General features: G+C 46.3%; 1 protein-coding gene across 1 annotated transcript in view; it reads left to right on the top strand.

The window, feature by feature from the left end:
• Positions 1 to 19058, top strand: part of LOC144496746 (butyrophilin subfamily 1 member A1-like) — a 284881-nt gene that overhangs the window by 13254 nt on the left and 252569 nt on the right. Inside the window, 2 exon segments of the mRNA XM_078217262.1 lie at positions 11834 to 11914; positions 13048 to 13135. Coding sequence (XP_078073388.1) covers positions 11912 to 11914; positions 13048 to 13135 — 91 coding nt within the window. The 5' untranslated portion in view covers positions 11834 to 11911.

Raw genomic sequence — 19058 nt, 5'->3', positions numbered from 1 at the left:
TATGATTCTATCACAGTTTAGGAGGTTTTTGAAGTGTTCTCTCCTTTGAAGCTAATGTTTTCTGTGTCTCTCAGGACGGTTCTATCCTTACTCCGCACTGGTTTGAGGCCAAGGGTATTGCGTTCATATATTGCATTGGTGGCACTGAAGAAGCCTTGGGTGTCGCGCTTGTCGGTGAGGAGTTGCAGCTCCTTTCTCAGTCCACCATTTGTTCTTGATTTTCGCAGTTCTTCATTCTACCTCCGCCTTTACTGATTGGTGAGGTTTTGCAGAGCGTGGTTGTTCTTGTCGAACCAGTCTTGGCGTTTCCTGGTCTTGTAGCTGATGGTTTCTTCACAGTTCGAGATGATGGCTGTCTTCAATTCTTTCCAGTTTTCTCCACTCCATTAGAATGAACACTTTGGAGATTTTGGGGAAGACATTGTTGGTTCTTGAGGTAGCTCGACATTGATCCTTTTTCTGAGCCGTTTCTTCATCTTCTGTTGCTTCTGGTGGAGTGTGATGGACATAGAGGAACGGATGAACTGGTACTCTGTCGAGAGTTGTCTGCTCTGGTCATCGCTGATGAGAGCATCCTTTATGGTCTCGGGATCGGATGATGACAAAGTCGATCGTGTGCCAGAGATTTGATTGATGAAATCTTGAACCTGTCTTTTTAGTGGAAGTGTGTTAGCGATGACAAGCTGGTGTTCCATGCATTTGATGAGCAGGAGAACCCCACTGGAGTTGCAATTCCCAACTCCTTCCTTTCCAATGGTTCCTTTCAAGAGGTGGGAGTCCTTTCCAACCCTGGCATTGAAGTTCCCAAGGACTCATTGGAGAGTATGATGTCCAGCTTGAAGTAGCATAACTTTGGAGTCATCATTAGCATCAAGGGTTGGGGCACAGGCACTCACGACTGGCTGCTGGTTTTTGGAAAGTTGCATATGGAGGATCACGAGGTACTCGTTGATGCCTCCAAGAAGCTCCAAAAGTCGGTTGACAATGTTTGTTCTTGATGGCTATCCAATTCCATGTGCCCTGGGCTGAAACTTGGGTTCTGCTCCCTGGAAGAAGGTGTAACCATTGCTTTCTTCCCTCAGCTGCCCTTTGCCTGCTCTTGCAGGGCAGCAACATCAATGTTGAAATGTCTGAGTTCTCCATTCTGGTTGATGGTTCTGCTCATTATCCATGAGGGTTCGTACATTCCAGGTTCCAGAATTGAATTTAACTTGGATTTTCTGACTGCTGATGGGTGAGCTTGCTGGATGTGGTTTTCCAGCCAAAATATAGAAAATAGGAACAGGAGTAGGCCATTTGGCCCTTTGAGCCTGCTTCACTATTCATTATGATCATGGCTGATTATCCAACTGATCCTGCCTTCCTCCCTTATCCTTTGATCCGCTTCATCCCAAGTCCTTCTTGAAAACATAAAATGTTTTGACCTGAACTGCTTTCAGTAGTAGTGGATTCCAGAGGCTCGCCACTCTCTGGGTGAAGAAATTTCTCCTCATCTCAGTCCTAAGAGGTTTAGCCCGAATCCTTCGACTCCTGGTTCAGGGAACCCCCACCGTCAGGAACATCCTTCCTGCATCTACCCCGTCTAGTCATAGAGGTCATAGAGGTTTACAGCATGGAAACAGGCCCTTCGGCCCAACTTGTCCATGCTGCCCTTTTTTTTAAAAACCCCTAAGCTAATCCCAATTGCCCGCACTTGGCCCATATCCCTCTAAACCCATCGTACCCATGTACTATCTAAATGCTTTTTAAAAGACAAAATTGTACCCGTCTCTACTACTACCTCTGGCAGCTTGTTCCAGACACTCACCACCCTCTGTGTGAAAAAATTGCCTCTCTGGACACTTTTCTATCTCTCCCCTCTCACCTTAAACCTATGCCCTCCAGTTTTGGACTCCCCTACCTTTGGGAAAAGATATTGACTATCTACCTTGTCTATGCCCCTCATTATTTTATAGACCTCTATAAGGTCACCCTTCAGCCTCCTATGCTCCAGAGACAAAAGTCCCAGTCTATTCAGCCTCTCCTTATAACTCAATCTATCAAGTCCCGGTAGCATCCTAGTAAATCTTTTCTGCACTCTTTCTAGTTTAATAATATATTTCTATAATAGGGTGACCAGAATTGCACACAGTATTCCAAGTGTGGCCTTACCAATCTCTTGTACAACTTCAACAAGACGTCCCAACTCCTGTATTCAATGTTCTGACCAGTGAAACCAAGCATGCCAAATGCCTTCTTCACCACTCTGTCCACCTGTGACTCCACTTTCAAGGAGCTATGAACATGTACCCCAAGATCTCTTTGTTCTGTAACTCTCCCCAACGCCCTACCATTAACTGAGTAAGTCCTGCCCTGGTTCAATCTACCAAAATGCATCACCTCGCATTTGTCTAAATTAAACTCCATCTGCCATTCGTCAGCCCACTGGCCTAATTGATCAAGACCCCGTTGCAATTGGAGATAACTTTCTTCACTGTCCACTATGCCACCAATCTTAGTGTCATCTGCAAACTTACTAACCATGCCTCCTATATTCTCATCCAAATCATTAATATAAATGACAAAAAACAGTGGGCCCAGCACTGATCCCTGAGGCACACCGCTGGTCACAGACCTCCAGTTTGAAAAACAACTCTCGACAACCACCCTCTTCTGTCAAGAAGCCAATTTTGTATCCATTTAGATGCCTCACCCTGGATCCCGTGAGATTTAACTTTATGCAACAACCTACCATGCGGTACCTTGTCAAAGGCCTTGCTAAAGTCCATGTAGACAACATCAACTGTACTGCTCTCATCTACCTTCTTGATTACCCCTTCAAAAAACTCAATTAAATTTGTGAGACATGATTTTCCACTCACAAAGCCATGCTGACTGTCCCTAATCAGTCCTTGCATTTCTAAATGCCTGTGGATCCTGTCTCTCAAAATACCTTCCAACAATTTACCCACCACAGATGTGAGGCTCACTGGCCTGTAGTTCCCAGCCTTTTCCCTGCAGCCCTTTTTAAACAAAGGCACAACATTTTCCACTCTCCAATCTTCAGGCACCTCACCCGTGACTATCGATGATTCAAATATCTTGGCTAGGGGACCCGCAATTTCCTCCCTAGCCTCCCACAATGTCCTGGGATACACTTCATCAGGTCCCGGGGATTTATCTACCTTGATGCGCTTTAAGACTTCCAGCACCTCCTTCTCTGAAATATGTACACTCCTCAAGACATCACTTTTTATTTCCCCAAGTTCCCTAACATCCATGTTTTTCTCAACAGTAAATACTGATGAGAAATATTCATGTAGGATCTCACCCATCTCTTGTGGATCCACACATAGATGACCTTGTTGATCCTTAAGAGGCCCTACTCTCTCCCTTGTTACTCTTTTGCCATTTATGTAGTTGTAGAAGCTCTTTGGATTCTCCTTTGCCTTATCTGCCAAAACAATTTTGTGTCCCCTATTTGCCCTCCTGATTTCTCTCTTAACTCTACTCCTACACCCCCATACTCTTCAAGAGATTCACTTGATTCCAGCTGCCTATGCATGTCATGTGCCTCTTTCTTCTTCTTGACCAGGGCCTCAATATCCCGAGTCATCCAGGGATCTCGACTTCTGCCAGCCTTGCCCTTCACTCTGAGAGGAATGTGTTTACCCTGAACCCTGTTAGAATTTTATAGGTTTCTATCAGATCCGCCCTCATTCTTCTGAACTCCAGCGAATATAATCCTAACCGACTCAATCTCTCCTCATACGTCAGTCCCACCATCCCAGGATTCAGTCTGGTAAACCTTCTCTGCACTCCCTGTATAACAAGAACATGCATTCTCAGATAAGGAGACCAACACTGCACACAGTCTTCTAGATGTGGCCTCACCAAGGTCCTATGTAATTGCAGCAAGACATCCCTGCTCCTGTACTTGAATTTTCTCACTGTGAAGGCCAACATACCATTTGCCTTCTTTACATCCTGCTGCACCGGCATACTTACCTTCAGTGACTGACGCACAAGGATACCCAGGTCTTGTTGCATGTTCCCCTCTCTTAAGCCATTCAGGTCTGCCTTTCTGCTTTTGCTACCAAAGTGGATAACCTCACATTTATCCACGTTATTCTGCATCTGCCATGCATTTCCCCACTCAGCTTGACCAAATCACACTGAAGGATCTCTGCATCCTCCTCACAGCTCACCCTCTCACCTAGCTTTGTGTCAACTGCAAATTTGGAGATATTACATTTAATTCTCTCATCTCAATCATTAGTATATATTGTGAATAGCTGGGGTCCCAGCACCAATCCTGCAGTACCCCACTGGTCACTACCTGCCATTCGGAAAATGACCGATTTATTCCTACTCTTTGTTTCCTGTCTACCAACCAGCTTTCGATCCAACTCAATACACTATCCCCAATGCCATGCACTTCAGTTTTATACACTATAGAAACTTTACAGTCAGTTTTCATATTCCTCGCTAGCTTACTCTCGTACTCTATTTTTTCCCCTTCTGAATCAATCTCTTGGTCCTCCTTTGCTGAATTCTAAATGGCTCTCCATCCTGAGGTCTGGGTTTTTTTGGCCAATTTGTATGTCTCTTTCTTGGATCTAATGCTATCTCTAATTTCCGTCATAAGCCATGGTTTGGCCATCTTTTCCATTCTACTTTTGCCCCAGACAGGGATAAACAATTGCTGCAGTTCACCCATGCACTCTTTGAATGTTTGCCATTGCCTATCACCATCATCCCTTTAAATGATGTTTCCCGATCCATCATCGCTAACTCACACCTCATACCGTTGTAGTCTCATTTACTAAAATGCAGAACCCGTGTCTCAGAATCAACTACATCACTCTCCAACTTGATGAAAAATTCTATCATATTATGACTTGCTTTAGGGCCTCTTTTCCAGCCCTTTCTTCATGCGGGTAAGCACAGTGGATCCGGAAGAGGGCAGCTCAGTTGTGAAGAAAGCTGGAAAAATGCTCTCCTGTTCCTAGTCCAAGAGCGAGATGACCAAATCAAACTCTGTCGCCTACATGCTGGTCCGAAGCTAGGAACTTCCAGATCTCGTGGTCCTATCCCTATCACCCTCGCCAATCGCCACAGGGCTTGTCTGTGTGGGGGCGTGTTGTTGGTTTCCTCCAGATAGACGCCTGGTGCAGGACATCTTTTAACATGGGTATGCCATTGCACATCTGCAGACACATGGTCCTTGACAGAGGGTAGGTCCAGTTCCAGTGGCAAGGGAACCTCATAGACTGGAGATCGTCCTCCTCCTGCAGCCTTCACAGCCATTGATGCCTTATGAGTATCTTCTGCCTGATCCACCATCGAGGACTTGTTTTGGATTGCACTGAGTCTCCCCTCCGACCTTACTGTCATGGGTGATCCTGCCAGGAGTTTAATACGAGTGACAGCATCGCTCTCGGGATCAATGAAACATTCAAGCCTCTCCACCATGGCAAGGTGGCAATCCATGGAAAGGATTACCTTGTTATTTATAACCTAATTGATTTCAGCCTCCCCAACTTGCCATTTAATAACTTTGTTTTAGACAAGATTCAATCAATTAAGGCAAAAGCTCTGGTGAAGAGTCATCCAGACTTGAAATGTTGTCTCTGTTCTTTCTCTAAAGATGCTGTCAGACCTCCTGAGATTTTCCAGCATTTTATACTTTTGTTTGTGGAAGGCAAAAGCAAGAAACTCTGGACAGTAAATTTTAAAGAAATTTATTAAAGGAACAAGGTGTACTTAACAGCAACGTTTTACAACCTTATGAGGGTGATCAGTCTGTAGAAGCACAGCCCTCTCAAAACTCCTCCTTTGATAGTAATGATACACTATCAATCAAGCAAAGGCTAGTTTGTATGCGAGAGCAGATAGGCTTTTATTAGCAAAAGACTTGGAGCACACCCATGCTGATGAACTGTCCAGAGACTGAGGCAGGGGGTGGGGAGCAGTCACCTTTATACCTGGACCAAGGGGGGAGGAGTCCCAGGCCGGGCCGGCAGGGGCATGTCCAGGCATGTCACACACACACACACAGGCAATAAGCTAACAGTGGTTTACCACATTCACCCCCTGCTTTTTAAAAAAGAGTCCGGCGGGGGTGAGGTGTGTGGAACGATATTTACAGAATTACAAATTTACAAATTTAGTCTCTCTGGGGGCTTGATCTGCCGCTGCAACTGCCGTAGTGCCGGTTGTGGTGTCGGTTCCGGTGGCCGCGGTGTTAGTTCAAGCGCCAGGCCGTAGTCGCTCGAGTCGTCTGTTGTCCCTTCCGATTGTCGGGTGCGTGGTGGCGGCTCCTGGGGCTCAGGCGTGCTGTATACGGGGGTTGTGGGTCATCGTGGTCCCTGGGGCACCTGCGGGTGCCAGGTCTCGAATAGAGACCGTGTCCTCCCGCCCGTCGGGGTACGCCACATAGGCATATTGGGGGTTGGCGTGGAGGAGTTGGACCCTTTCGACCAGGGGGTCCGACTTATGGGTACTCACGTGCTTCCGGAGCAGGACAGGGCCTGGGGATGTCAGCCACATCGGTAGTGAGGTCCCCGAGGAGGACTTTCTGGGGAAAACAAACATTCTTTCGTGAGGGGTAGCATTGGTAGCTGTGCAAAGGAGTGATCTAATCGAGTGTAGTGCATCAGGGAGGACTTCTTGCCAGCGGGTGACTGGAAGACCTTTAGACCTCAGAGCTAGTAAAATGGCCTTCCAGACTGTCGCGTTCTCCTTCTCTACCTGTCCGTTCCCCCTGGGGTTGTAGCTGGTGGTCCTACTCGAGGCTATGCCTTTGGAGAGCAGGCACTGTCGCAGCTCATCACTCATAAAAGTGGATCCCCGGTCGCTATGGATATAGCTAGGGAAACCGAACAGGGTGAAGAGGCTGTGCAGGGCCCTGACGACCGTGGCCGAGGTCATATCCGGGCAGGGAATAGCGAAGGGGAAACATAAATATTCGTCAATGACGTTGAGGAAGTATATGTTGTGGTCAGAAGAGGGGAGGGGGCCTTTGAAGTCGACGCTTAGGCGTTCGAAAGTGCGGGTGGTCTTTATGAGTTGTGCTCTGTCTGGCCGATAGAAGTGCGGCTTGCACTCTGCGCAGACCTGGCAGTGTCTGGTTATAGACCCGACTTCCTCAATGGAGTAGGGCAGGTTACGGGCTTTAATGAAGTGAAAAAACCTGGTGACCCCCGGATGGCAGAGGTCGTTGTGGAGAGTCTGCAATTGGTCCATTTGTGCGCTGGCACATATTCCCCAGGACAGGGCGTCTAGGGGCTCATTGAGCTTCCCGGGCTGGTATAAGATATCATAATTGTAGGAGGAAAGCTCGATTCTCCACCTCAATATTTTATTATTTTTGATCTTGCCCCGCTGTGTGTTATTAAACATGAATGTTGGTCCCTGAGTAGGGTGAATCGTTTACCAGCTAAGTAGTGGCACCAGTGCCGTACAGCTTCCACTATGGCTTGGGCCACCTTCTCGACAGAGGAGTGTCGAATTTCAGGGCCTTGGAGGGTTTGTGAGAAGAAGGCCATGGGTCTGCCCGCCTGGCTAAGGGTGACGGCTAGGGCGAAGTCAGACGCATCGCTCTCCACATGGAACGGGATGGATTCGTTTACAGCGTGCATCATGGCCTTCGCGATGTCTGCTTTGATGCGGTCGAAGGCCAGGCGGGCCTCTGCCGTCAGGGGAAAAGAGATGGATTTGATGAGTGGATGGGCTTTATCCGCATAATTGGGGACCCAGTGGGCGTAATACGAGAAGAAGCCCAGCATCTCCTCAGTGCTTTGAGGCTGGTGGGGAGGGGGAGTTCCAGGAGGGGATGCATGCGGTCGGGACCGGGACCGCTGACCCCGTTTTCCACAACACAACCAAGGATGGCGAGGCGGCGTGTGCAGAATACGCACTTTTCCTTATTATAGGTCAGATTTAGGAGTGTGGTGGAATTTGTGGAGGTTGGCGTCGTGGTCCTGCTGATCATGGCCGCAGATGATGATGTTATCCAGGTACGGGAAGGTGGCCCGCAGCCCGTTCTAGTCTACCATTCGGTCCATCTCACGCTGGAAAACCGAGACCCCCTTGGTGACGCTGAAGGGGACCCTAAGGAAGTGATAGAGGCGGCCATCCGCCTCGAAGGCAGTATATTGGCGGTCTTCCGGGCGGATAGTGAGCTGGTGGTATGCAGATTTTAAGTCGATGGTGGAGAACACCTGATATTGCATAATCTGATTAACGATGTCAGATATGCGGGGAAGGGGGTACGCGTCCAGCTGCATGTAGCAATTAATGGTCTGACTGTAGTCAATGACCATGCGATGTTTCTCCCCAGTCTGAACAACTATTACTTTGGCTCTCCAGGGGCTGGTACTGGCCTCGATGATCCCCTCCCCTAGGAGCCATTGCACTTCGGACCTGATAAAAATTCTGTCTCCAGCAGTGTACTGTCTGCTCTTGGTGGTGATGGGCTTGCAGTCGGGGGTGAGATTTTCAAACAGTGAGGGAGGGGCGACTTTAAGGGTCGAGAGGCTGCAGGTGGTACACGGTGGGCGATCTAAGGACTGGTGATTGCAAACGGAGAGCGGGGGAAAAGGCCCATTATACTCCATGGTGACGCTCTTAAGGTGACACAGGAAATCTAGCCCCAAGAGTACGGCAGCGCAGAGTTGTGGCAGCTCGAGGAGCCTGAAAGTTTTGTACACTGTGCCCTGTACAGTCAGGGTTGCCACGCAGTACCCGAGGACATCCACTGAGTGGGACTTTGAAGCCATGGAGATCGTTTGCTTCACTGGCAGTACTGAAAGGGCGTAGCGACTCACTGTGTTAGGGTGAATAAAGCTCTCCGTACTCCCACAGTCAAATAAAAGTTCGTAATGCGACCGTTTACCTCGATGCCCATCATGGACCTGGCGAGTTGGTGAGGCCTGGATTGGTCCAGCGTAATCGAAGCCACCATTGGATTTTGCGACGCAGCTGACGGCGTCCAAGATGGCAGCCCGCACGGCTCACACGCGGCTGAAGGTGTCCAAGATGGCGGCCTGCATGGCTCACATGCGGCTGATGGCGTCCAAGATGGCGGCCCACACGCGGCTGAAGGCGTCCAAGATGGCGGCCCCCGCGGGTCGCACATGGTGCTACTGGGCTTGGAGATTGATTTGTCCTGCATACCTTCACGTAATGGCCCTTCTTTCCACACCCGGAGCAGATCGCTTCCTTCGCCGGGCAACGTTGTCCGGGGGGGGGGGGGGGGGTGCTTCCCCAGGCTGCAGAAGTAGCACTTCGGGCCTCCGGAGACTGCCGCAGCGGTCGAGTCATTGGTGGGACGTGGCGTGGCGTAGGCCTGCGGCCCTCCCGAGTACAAAGGTGGTGGTGACCACGGTGTCCACAATGCGCCCCCGTGGTCAGGGGTGTAGGCCTCGAGATTATGGAAGGCCATCTCTAACGAGTCGGCAAGCGCCACAGTCTTTTGTAGGTCCAGCCCACCCTGTTCCAGCAGTCGTTGTCGGATATAGTTTGACCTGATACCCATGACATAGGCATCTCTGATTAAGTCCTCTGATTAAGTGTTTTGGGTGGCTGTTACGGCCTTGCAGTTGCAGGCCCTGCCAAGTGCTCGCAACGCACGCAGGAATTGATTGCCTGATTCTCCTGGCTGTTGTCTGCGAGTAGCCAGAAGGTGTCTGGCATAGATTTCATTGGACTGTTTGTTGTACTGGCCTTTTAAATGTTCGATCGCGTCCTAAGTTTCAGCGTCTCTAATCATCGAGAATACTTGATCGCTTACCTGGGCGTGAAGTACGTGTAGCTTGTCGGTTTCGGTCTGGACGACGGAGGCGGAGGCGGTGAGGAAAGTTTCGAAACATCGCAGCCAGTGATCGAAGCTGTTAGAGGCTCATACAGCTTGTGGATCCAATTCGAGTCTATCGGGTTTTAGTATCTGTTCCATCCCAAGACTTTTGCTCATAAAATTGATGCACTATCAATCAAGCAAAGACTAGTTTGTATGCTAGAACAAATAGGCTTTTATTAGCAAAAGACTTGGAGCACACCCATGCCGATGAACTGGTCCAGAGAGTGAGGCAGGGGGTGGGGAGCAGTCACCTTTATACCTGGACCAGGGGGGAGGAGTCCCAGGCTGGGTCGACAGGGGCATGTCCAGGCATGTCACACACAGACACACACAGGCAATAAGCTAACAGTGGTTTACCACAAGTAATTCTTTTGGAATTGTGTCTTGGGAGTTCTGAATACTTGACCAGCAAAGAAACCCCTCGGAATCTCTCCTTTTAAACTCTAAGTGGCCATCAGCTTGAGTCAGAGTTGGACTTGGTTTATTTGTTCTTGCTGTTGCTAAGTTAATTTAATTGGTTCCCATTAAATACCCCACATGTATTTATTAACTGAAGGAAAGAGTACGATAGGATTGTTTCTCTCTATCTGGTCTTGTACAATTCACTATCCATAGTTTGAATTAATGTTTCATAAAAAGCAGAGTGCTTCTAAGATCCTGATGCAGTTTCAAGGCTTGTCCAAAGGTCCCATTGCGAGCACATCTTATCTGAACTACACATTCTGTTCTTAAACCCAGAGACTTACAATTAATTAGTGACTTTAACAAGCTTACAGTGAAAAGCTTAAACTGTAGTCTTTCTGGCATAATTATTGATTCATTATTTGTAACTCAATTTAGGCTCACTACTTATTTAGTTATCTATTTCTGACTGGTGACTAGTGCGATATTGTAATTTGATGAATACATATTGTTAATACAGAATACAAAATGGCTTCATCAGCTTAATGTTACTATTAAACTGGCATCCTTAGCCTCGTCAGTTTGTTTAGTGAATATATAATATATTGTTAAGACCCAGGCCAGAAACTCCGAGGTATTTTGTGAAGTTAGCCGAGACCCTAAGTTTTGCATTTGATTTTGGCATTGGTGCTTCAAATGACCCACGAGGAAGCTTTTATCAAACAAAGTTTATTTAAGAACACAGTTAGAATATAACAAAAAGAATTAGCATAACTTTCACCAATTACAACTCTTAAACATGGTCCAGTATAACTCATAACATCTGGCTACCTCTGTTGTTCCAGTGTAAAATGATATCCCACAGACATACACCCTTCTTCAGCAATAGTTTGCACAAAAACAAGTATGCTTAAATGATGCCGGATTTCTAGCTTTTAAGCACTTATGGACAGCGAACCCGACAGCAGTTTCCAGAGAAGGATATATCCTCCAACGCCAGAACCTCAGAGAGGGAAAGCCAGTCTCTGGCAGCATCCAAAAATGGCCACCCAAACAACAGAATATTCAACTCCAGAGAGGGGGAAATACACTGAGAGAAGTCTCTCTCAGCTTCAAGCAGCTTCTGAAAACTAAAACTGGAATGCTCTTTGAAAAATAGCTGTCCCCAGTCATATCACCTGATCTGTCAATTATGCCAAATCAAGCTCCACTCTGCAATCCCAGGGGAATATTAAAACCCACAGAACACCGCATTAATTCAGATTAGCACAACCATGATGTCAGTTATGCTGCTTCAATAACAATGAAGGACACCGACTGCAGACAAAATCCCAGAGACTGCGAAAACATCCTGCAGAGAAACATGATTAAAATAATTTCTTAAAGGCACAGTATCATCACAATATGAAAATAGCCAAAAAATGGTCAAGCTAAAAATCTAACCAACCAGACCTACTTACAGAGGTTAACAGACTGCACTGTGCTCCAAATACGTTGGCACAAATATTCGACAGAGGACAAGATAATCTTTTGTGATTTGTTTTTAAACCCATTGCAAATGTAACCCTTTACCTTGGCTTTTTCCTGCAGCTTAACACAATGATGATTTTTCACCTTTATTCACTATAATACTCCTGGATCTATTTTCTGGACAGTATTTCTCTGCCAATGGTAAGTTTATAAATTGCATGACTTTTCAACAAAAATATTTAGAAAAATATTGATAAACTTTCTGAAGAACACGGACAAGACATAAATAAGGAATGACAACCCTGAGATTTTTCTATGGAACATTGTCAATTATTTTACTAGAATTGTTATTTCAAATGGGTAACATGTCAGTTAAAAATAGCAGTCTCCGAGTGGGAGTGGGGATCGAGATTGCAGAAGGGATTCCCATAATCTTTCAGTCTTCCATAGATGTGAGGGAGGTGCCAGAGGATTTCAAGTAAGTGTATAAGGACAGTCCTAGTTACTACAGACCAGTTAATTTAATATCAATAATGGGGAAGGTTTTGGAAACAATAATCGGGAAGGGGGGAGCGGGGTGAAATAGACACTTGGAGAGGTTTGAGTTAATTAAGGAGAGTCAACATGGAATTGATGAACTGACAGAGAAGGAGATGGAATATAAAGGCTGATTGTAAAAGCTTCTTTAGGTATGTGAAAAGTAAAAGATTAGCTTGGATGACTGTGGGCTCATTACAGGTGGGGACAAGATAATTTATGGTGGAGAACAGGGAAATGATGGAGCATGGAGGGTGCTTGGGAGATATGAGGGGATATGGAGAGGGCATGTGGAAATAGAGAGGGCATGGGGTGTATAGAGGATGCATGGGGAAATGGAGGGGGCATCGGAGACAAGCAAGTTGAAAGATTTGAGACCTTTGAAAGCTCACCTGAATACAGCAGTTGATGTTGTAAAAAGAGTGTGTGCTCTCCACTGCTCCTCTTCATCAGTTTTCTCCTAGATCAGTGCACAGAGAGGGGAATTTTCCCATCCATGCTTTCTGTGGCAGGCGGGGGCGGACCATGCAAAGGTCCATTGCCCTCAGGAGGGATTTTCCGGTTCTGGGAAGAGCGCGGCTGGAAAATCCCACCCAGAGTGTTTGTTGATGCAGTCAGGATTAAAAAACTTGGCTGGAAGTGCACAATAAGATGAGCATGCAATGATCTCTGCAATCATCTGCAATGTATGTAGCATTACCACTGGTTAGAAGATCTGGCCCATTATGTTAATATGTTTAATTTCAATGCTGTAGTTATGCCTCTTAAAGAATTATATCTAGGAATTCTTTTTTCAGGTGAAATGCTTCAATCAGTTTTTTCCAATGGCGAAAGGAAGATGCTTCAGTATTGTATCCCTACTTGTTTTTCACACTGTTCTGTCAGGTAAGCAATGGAATTGTTATTGACACTTAAGGGCCTTTTTCCAGGGGGAAAATCCACCTAATCCTCTTTCTATGTATCATTCAATTTGTTCTCTCCCCAGAAATGTCTCTTAAAACCAGCGTAACAGGTTTAGCACAGAAAATACAAATGCTCACGTGATGCTGGAACTTAGTCCTTTGGTTGGATGCTGCAGCTCTCTCGGTGCACACACATACAAGCTTGGAGTCAGAACAGTTTGCAAAAAACACCAGAGAGGGAGAGAGGCTCTGGCTATTAACTAGTAATTTACCAACAGCAGAATTTTCACTCCAGGAAGGCAAGGAGACCTCCTTCCTGCGAGCCAGCAGAATGTATAACACCAGGGAGAGAGAGAGAGAGAGGCTCTAGGTCCTCACTAGCAACCCACCAACAGCAGAATTTTCACTCCCGCAAAGCCAGGAGACCTCCTTCCAGCAGAATGTATAACACCAGGGAGAGAGAAAAACTGCCGCCACGTGACAACCAGGGCAGCTTCAGAGTCAAACAGCAGCTAACAGCCAAACCGAAAGTGAAACCTTGAATTCACTGTGAAGAAAACAAAACTGTCCAAAACACATGATCTGCCACCCAGTCTTCCTCCTAACAATACAGGGTCACTAAAACAAATCCCAGAAAGTACCTGAGGCCCAGTGTAAAAATAAATAAAACCCCATTTAAACCATTGAAGCAGCAATAAAAGGACTTCTAGCAGACAGCTCGGCAGCAATGAAAAAAAAACAAAGCTGCTAGCGTCACACTCAGGTCACATTGACAGCAAATGAGTTAAATGATCAAAGATTTTGTTCATGATATCAGTTGTGGGAGGAATGTTGCTACAACATTGAGCGAAATCCGTGAACTTCTTTAAATAGTGTCACAGGATACTTCACACCCACTGGAACGGTTCACTCGACTTTGGCTTAATGTCTTATCAAATAGACAGCATCTCCAACAATACAACTGTCCCTCGGTACTGCACTGAAGTTTCAGCCCATATGTGTGCTCAAGTTTGGAAGTGGGGCTTGAATGTAGTGAAAAGCAGTTTTCATTGGGTTTGTGCTTGCTGAGCTTGACTGGCTTCAGGTTAAGCATTTTTAAAATTTAAACATTCTCCTCTTTCTTAAGTCCCTCCATGGCTTTATTCCTATAACCTTCTCCAACCCTACAACCATTTTTTTAGTTGACTGCTGGTTTCTTCAAGTGCTTGGCAATGCATGGGTAATAACATATGAACAAACCTATTAACATAGAGCAGGAGGGTGGCGGATTGACAGTTGATGGAAGCCTGCGCTCAAAAAGAACAAAGAGAAAGAAAATTACAGCACAGGAACAGGCCCTTTGGCCCTCCATGCTGCCCGACTGAACTAAAACCCCCTACTCTTCCAGGGACCATATCCCTCCATTCCCATCCTATTCATATATTTGTCAAGGAGCCCCTTAAAAGTCACTGTCGTATCTGCTTCCGCTACCTCCCCCGGCAGCGAGTTCCAGGCACTCACAACCCTCTGTGTAAAAAAAACGTACCTCCTATATCTCCTTTAAACCTTGCCCCTCGCACATTAAACCTATGCCCCCTAGTAATTGACTCTTCCACCCTGGAAAAAGCTTCTGACTATCCACTCTGTCCATGCCCCTCATAATCTTGTAGACTTCTATCAGGTCGCCCCTAAACCTCCATCGTTCCAGTGAGAACAAACCGAGTTTCCCCAACCTCTCCTCATAGCTAATGCCCTCCATACCAGGCAACATCCTGCTACATATTTTCTGTACCTCTCCAAAGCCTCCACATCTGGTAGTGTGGCGACCAGAATTGAACACTATATTCCAAGTGCGGCCTAACTGAGGTTCTATAAAGCTGCAACATGACTTGCCAATTTTTAAACTCAATGCCCCGCTGATGAAGGCAAGCATGCCGTATGCCTTCTTGACTACCTTCTCCACCTGCGTTGCCACTTTCAGTGACCTGTGTACTATCACAGTCAGCTCCCTTTGCCTATCAACACTCTAAAGGGTTCTGCCATTTACTGTATATTTCCCATCTGTAGTAGACCTTCCAGAATGCATTACTTTGCATTTGTCCAGATTAAACTCCATCTGCCATCTCTCTGCCCAAGTCTCCAACAGATCTATATCCTGCTGTATCCTTTGATGGTCCTCATCGCTATCCGCAATTCCATCACCCTTTGTGTCATCCGCAAACTTACTAATCAAACCAGTTACATTTTCCTCCAAATCATTTATATGCATATTACAAACAGCGAATGTCCCAGCACTGGTCCCTGAGGAACGCCACTTGTCACAGCCCTCCATTCAGAAATGCACCCTTCCACTGCAACCCTCTGTCTTCTATGACCGACCCAGTTCTGTATCCACCTTGCCAGCTCACCTCTGATCCCATGTGTCTTCACCTCCTGTACCAGTCTGCCATGAGCGACCTTGTTCAAAGGCCTTACTGAAGTCCATGTAGACAACACCCACTGCCCTACCCTCATCAAGCATCTTCGTCACTTTCTCAAAAAACTCGATCAAGTTAGTGAGACACGACCTCCCCTTCACAAAACCACGTTGCCTCTCGCTAATACGTCCATTTATTTCCAAGTGGGAATAAATCCTGTCTCGAAGAATCCTCTCCAATAATTTCCCTGCTACTGACGTAAGGCTCGCCGGCCTGTAATTACCTGGATTATCCTTGCTACCCTTCTCAAACAAAGGAAAAACATTGGCTATTCTCCAATCTTCTGGGACCTCCCCTGTAACCAGTGAGGATACAAAGATTTCTCTCAAGGCCCCATATTTCTATTTATTGACTACAGCTCAGCCTTCAACACTATTATTCCCACAAAACTCATCTCCAAACTCCGTGGCCTAGGCCTCGGCTCCTCCCTCTGCGACTGGATCCTGAACTTCCGAACTCACAGACCACAATCAGTAAGGATAGGCGACACCTCCTCCACGATCATCCTCAACACCGGTGCCCCACAAGGCTGTGTTCTCAGCCCCCTACTCTACTCCTTATACACCTATGACTGTGCGGCCAAATTCCCCTCCAATTCGATTTTCAAGTTTGCTGATGACACCACAGTGGGTCAGGTCTCAAATAATGACGAGACAGAATACAGGAATGAGATAGAGAATCTGGTGAACTGGCAACAATAACCTCTCCCTCAATGTCAACAAAACGAAGGAGATTGTCATCGACTTCAGGAAGCGTAAAGGAGAACATGCCCCTGTCTACATCAATGGGGACGAAGTAGAAAGGGTTGAGAGCTTCACGTTTTTAGGTGTCCAGATCACCAACAACCTGTCCTGGTCCCCCCATGCTGACACTATAGTTAAGAAAGCCCACCAACGCCTCCACTTTCTCAGAACACTAGGAAATTTGGCATTTCAGCTACAACTCTCAACTACTTTTACCGATGCACCATAGAAAGCATTCTTTCTGGTTGTATCATAGCTTGGTATGGCTCCTGCTCTGCCCAAGACCGCAAGGAACTACAAAAGGTTGTGAATGTAGCCCAATCCATCACTCAAGCCAGCCTCCATTTAATTGACTTTGTCTACACTTCCCGCTGCCTCGGCAAAGCAACCAGCATAATTAAGGACCCCACGCACCCGGGACATTCTCTCTTCCACCTCCCTCCTTCAGAAAAAAATATACAAAAGTTTGAGGTCACGTACCAACCGGCTCAAGAACGGCTTCTTCCCTGCTGCTGTCAGACTTTTGAATGGACTTAACTTGCTTTAAGTTGATCTTTCTCTACACCCTAGCTATGACTGCAACAGTACATTCTGCATTCTCTCGTTTCCTTCTCTATGAATGGTATGTTTTGTCTGTATAGCGCACAAGAAACAATACTTTTCACTGTATGTTAATATAGTGACAATAATAAATAAAATAAAATCAATTTCCTCCCTTGCCTCTCTCAGTATTCTGGGGTATATCCCAGCAGGCTCCAGGGACTTGTCTACTTTAATGTTTCTCAAGAACCCCAATACCTCCTTTTTGATCTCAACATGACCCAAACTATCTACACACCTTTCACCAGTCTCATCATCCACCAAGTCCTTCTTTTTGGTGAATACTGACGCAAAGTACTCATTTAATACCTCACCCATTTCCTCTGGCACAGATTCCCTCACCTGTCCTTGAGTGGACCAACCTTCCCCCCGGCTACACTCTTGCTCTTTATATATGTATAAAAAGCCCTGGGATTTTCCTTTATCGTCATTATTGGGCCCCCACCTTCTGCACCGGACCTGAAGACCCTACCCTCTCTGACTGGGATCCTGCTCACCCCTTCCTTCATAAACCAGCATTGATTGATAGAAGTGACCATGGGCTGGTCTGGGAATGAGTCACCTTTGAGAGGCTCAACATTCAAATTGGAAGCAGGACTGTAAACAAATGGACCATTTAATGGCTGCATACTTTATCCAAAATTGTTGCTCCAAGAGTGACTGACACTCCATTCAAACCTTTCATCAGTTCCAGTCGATCGCAAATGACAGCAATTACTGTGCTTGACCATTCTGGGGGCCAATACCAGCTTCATGACCGACATGAGGGAGACGGTGGCAGTGGAATTGCAGACCATGATTCAATCCCCAGGATTTTAATTGGGGATTGAATAAAATGTAACTCAAGTCCCACACTCCAAGGAGACTCGACCATAATCAGAGTCCGATGTTGCCCTGCATTGTCTGCTCATTTAACAGATCTATCGGCTCTGATTGGTGCCCTCACGGCCACTGGTGGGCCCCTGTGCCTCGCCATGGTCAGTTTCAATGTTAGTCCACCTCTGGTTATTGCTGCTTTCAGAATACCTTCTAACGTTTGCCCAGTGACAGATGCGAGACTAACTAGTCTGTACTTTTCTACTTTCTGTCTCCCTCCCTTTATTCAATAAAGGAGTTACATTTGCGATCTTCCAATCTAATGGAACCTTCCCGAATCTCGGGATTTTCAGAAAATTGAAACCAATGTATCAGCGACCTTACCAGCCACTTCTTTTCAGACTCGAGGATGTAATCCATCAGGACTCGGACACTTGTGAGTCTGCGGTTTCAGCAATTTACTCAGTGTCACTTCTCTGTTGATTGTAATTTTCCTGAGTCCCTCCCTCACTCCTTTCCATTTCCTGATTTATAGATGCTTCTCGGATGCTTCTCTATATATAGTGAAGACTAATACAAATTTTCTGTTCATTTCATCTGCCATTTCCTTGTTCTGCATTATCAATTCTCTGAAGAAGATTCAAATGGACTCAAAACACAAACTCTGTTTCTCTCTCTGCAGATGCTCCCAGACCTGCTGAGTTTTTCCAGCATTTTTTTTGTTTGTATCAATTCTCCAGACTGATTTTTATGGGGCCGAAGCTCACTTTGTAACTAGTTTCTTTTAAAATAATTTAAAGAGTTCAGCTATTCGAGCTTGCGTGGGCACTTTGGGTTACTGCGCAGTTGAAGGAATATTGGCCACGACCTTCTGAGTTATCTGTGCTAATCTAATTCTGATGTGTTCAGCACCCCAGGTTTAATTGCTCCATCATTGGTGGCCTTCAGCCCCTCCAGGCTCTGATCTCTGGAATATTCTCCATAAATCTCTCTGCCTCACTCGCTCACTTTACCCCTTTAAGATCTTTCTTCAAGTTTCTCTTTTTGTCCTATTCTACTCTAATCGGCATTCTGTGGCTCAGAGACGTGTTTAGATTGATAATGCTCCTGTGATGCACCTTGGGACATTTATTTACATAAATGCATTACGTAAACACAAGTTATTGCTGTTCCTTCCCTGGATATGTCCTATCCCTCTGGCAGGACAGACCCAGCAGAGGTGGCGACACAGTGGTATGCAGTCAGGAGGGAGTTGACCTGGAAGTCCTCAACATCAACTCTGGACCCCATG

Source organism: Mustelus asterias, chromosome 8, assembly GCF_964213995.1.
Source record: "Mustelus asterias chromosome 8, sMusAst1.hap1.1, whole genome shotgun sequence".
In the NCBI taxonomy this organism is placed as follows: Eukaryota; Metazoa; Chordata; class Chondrichthyes; order Carcharhiniformes; family Triakidae; genus Mustelus; species Mustelus asterias.
Note: the sequence above shows the minus strand (reverse complement) of the source record. Positions and strands in the feature narration are given on the sequence as shown.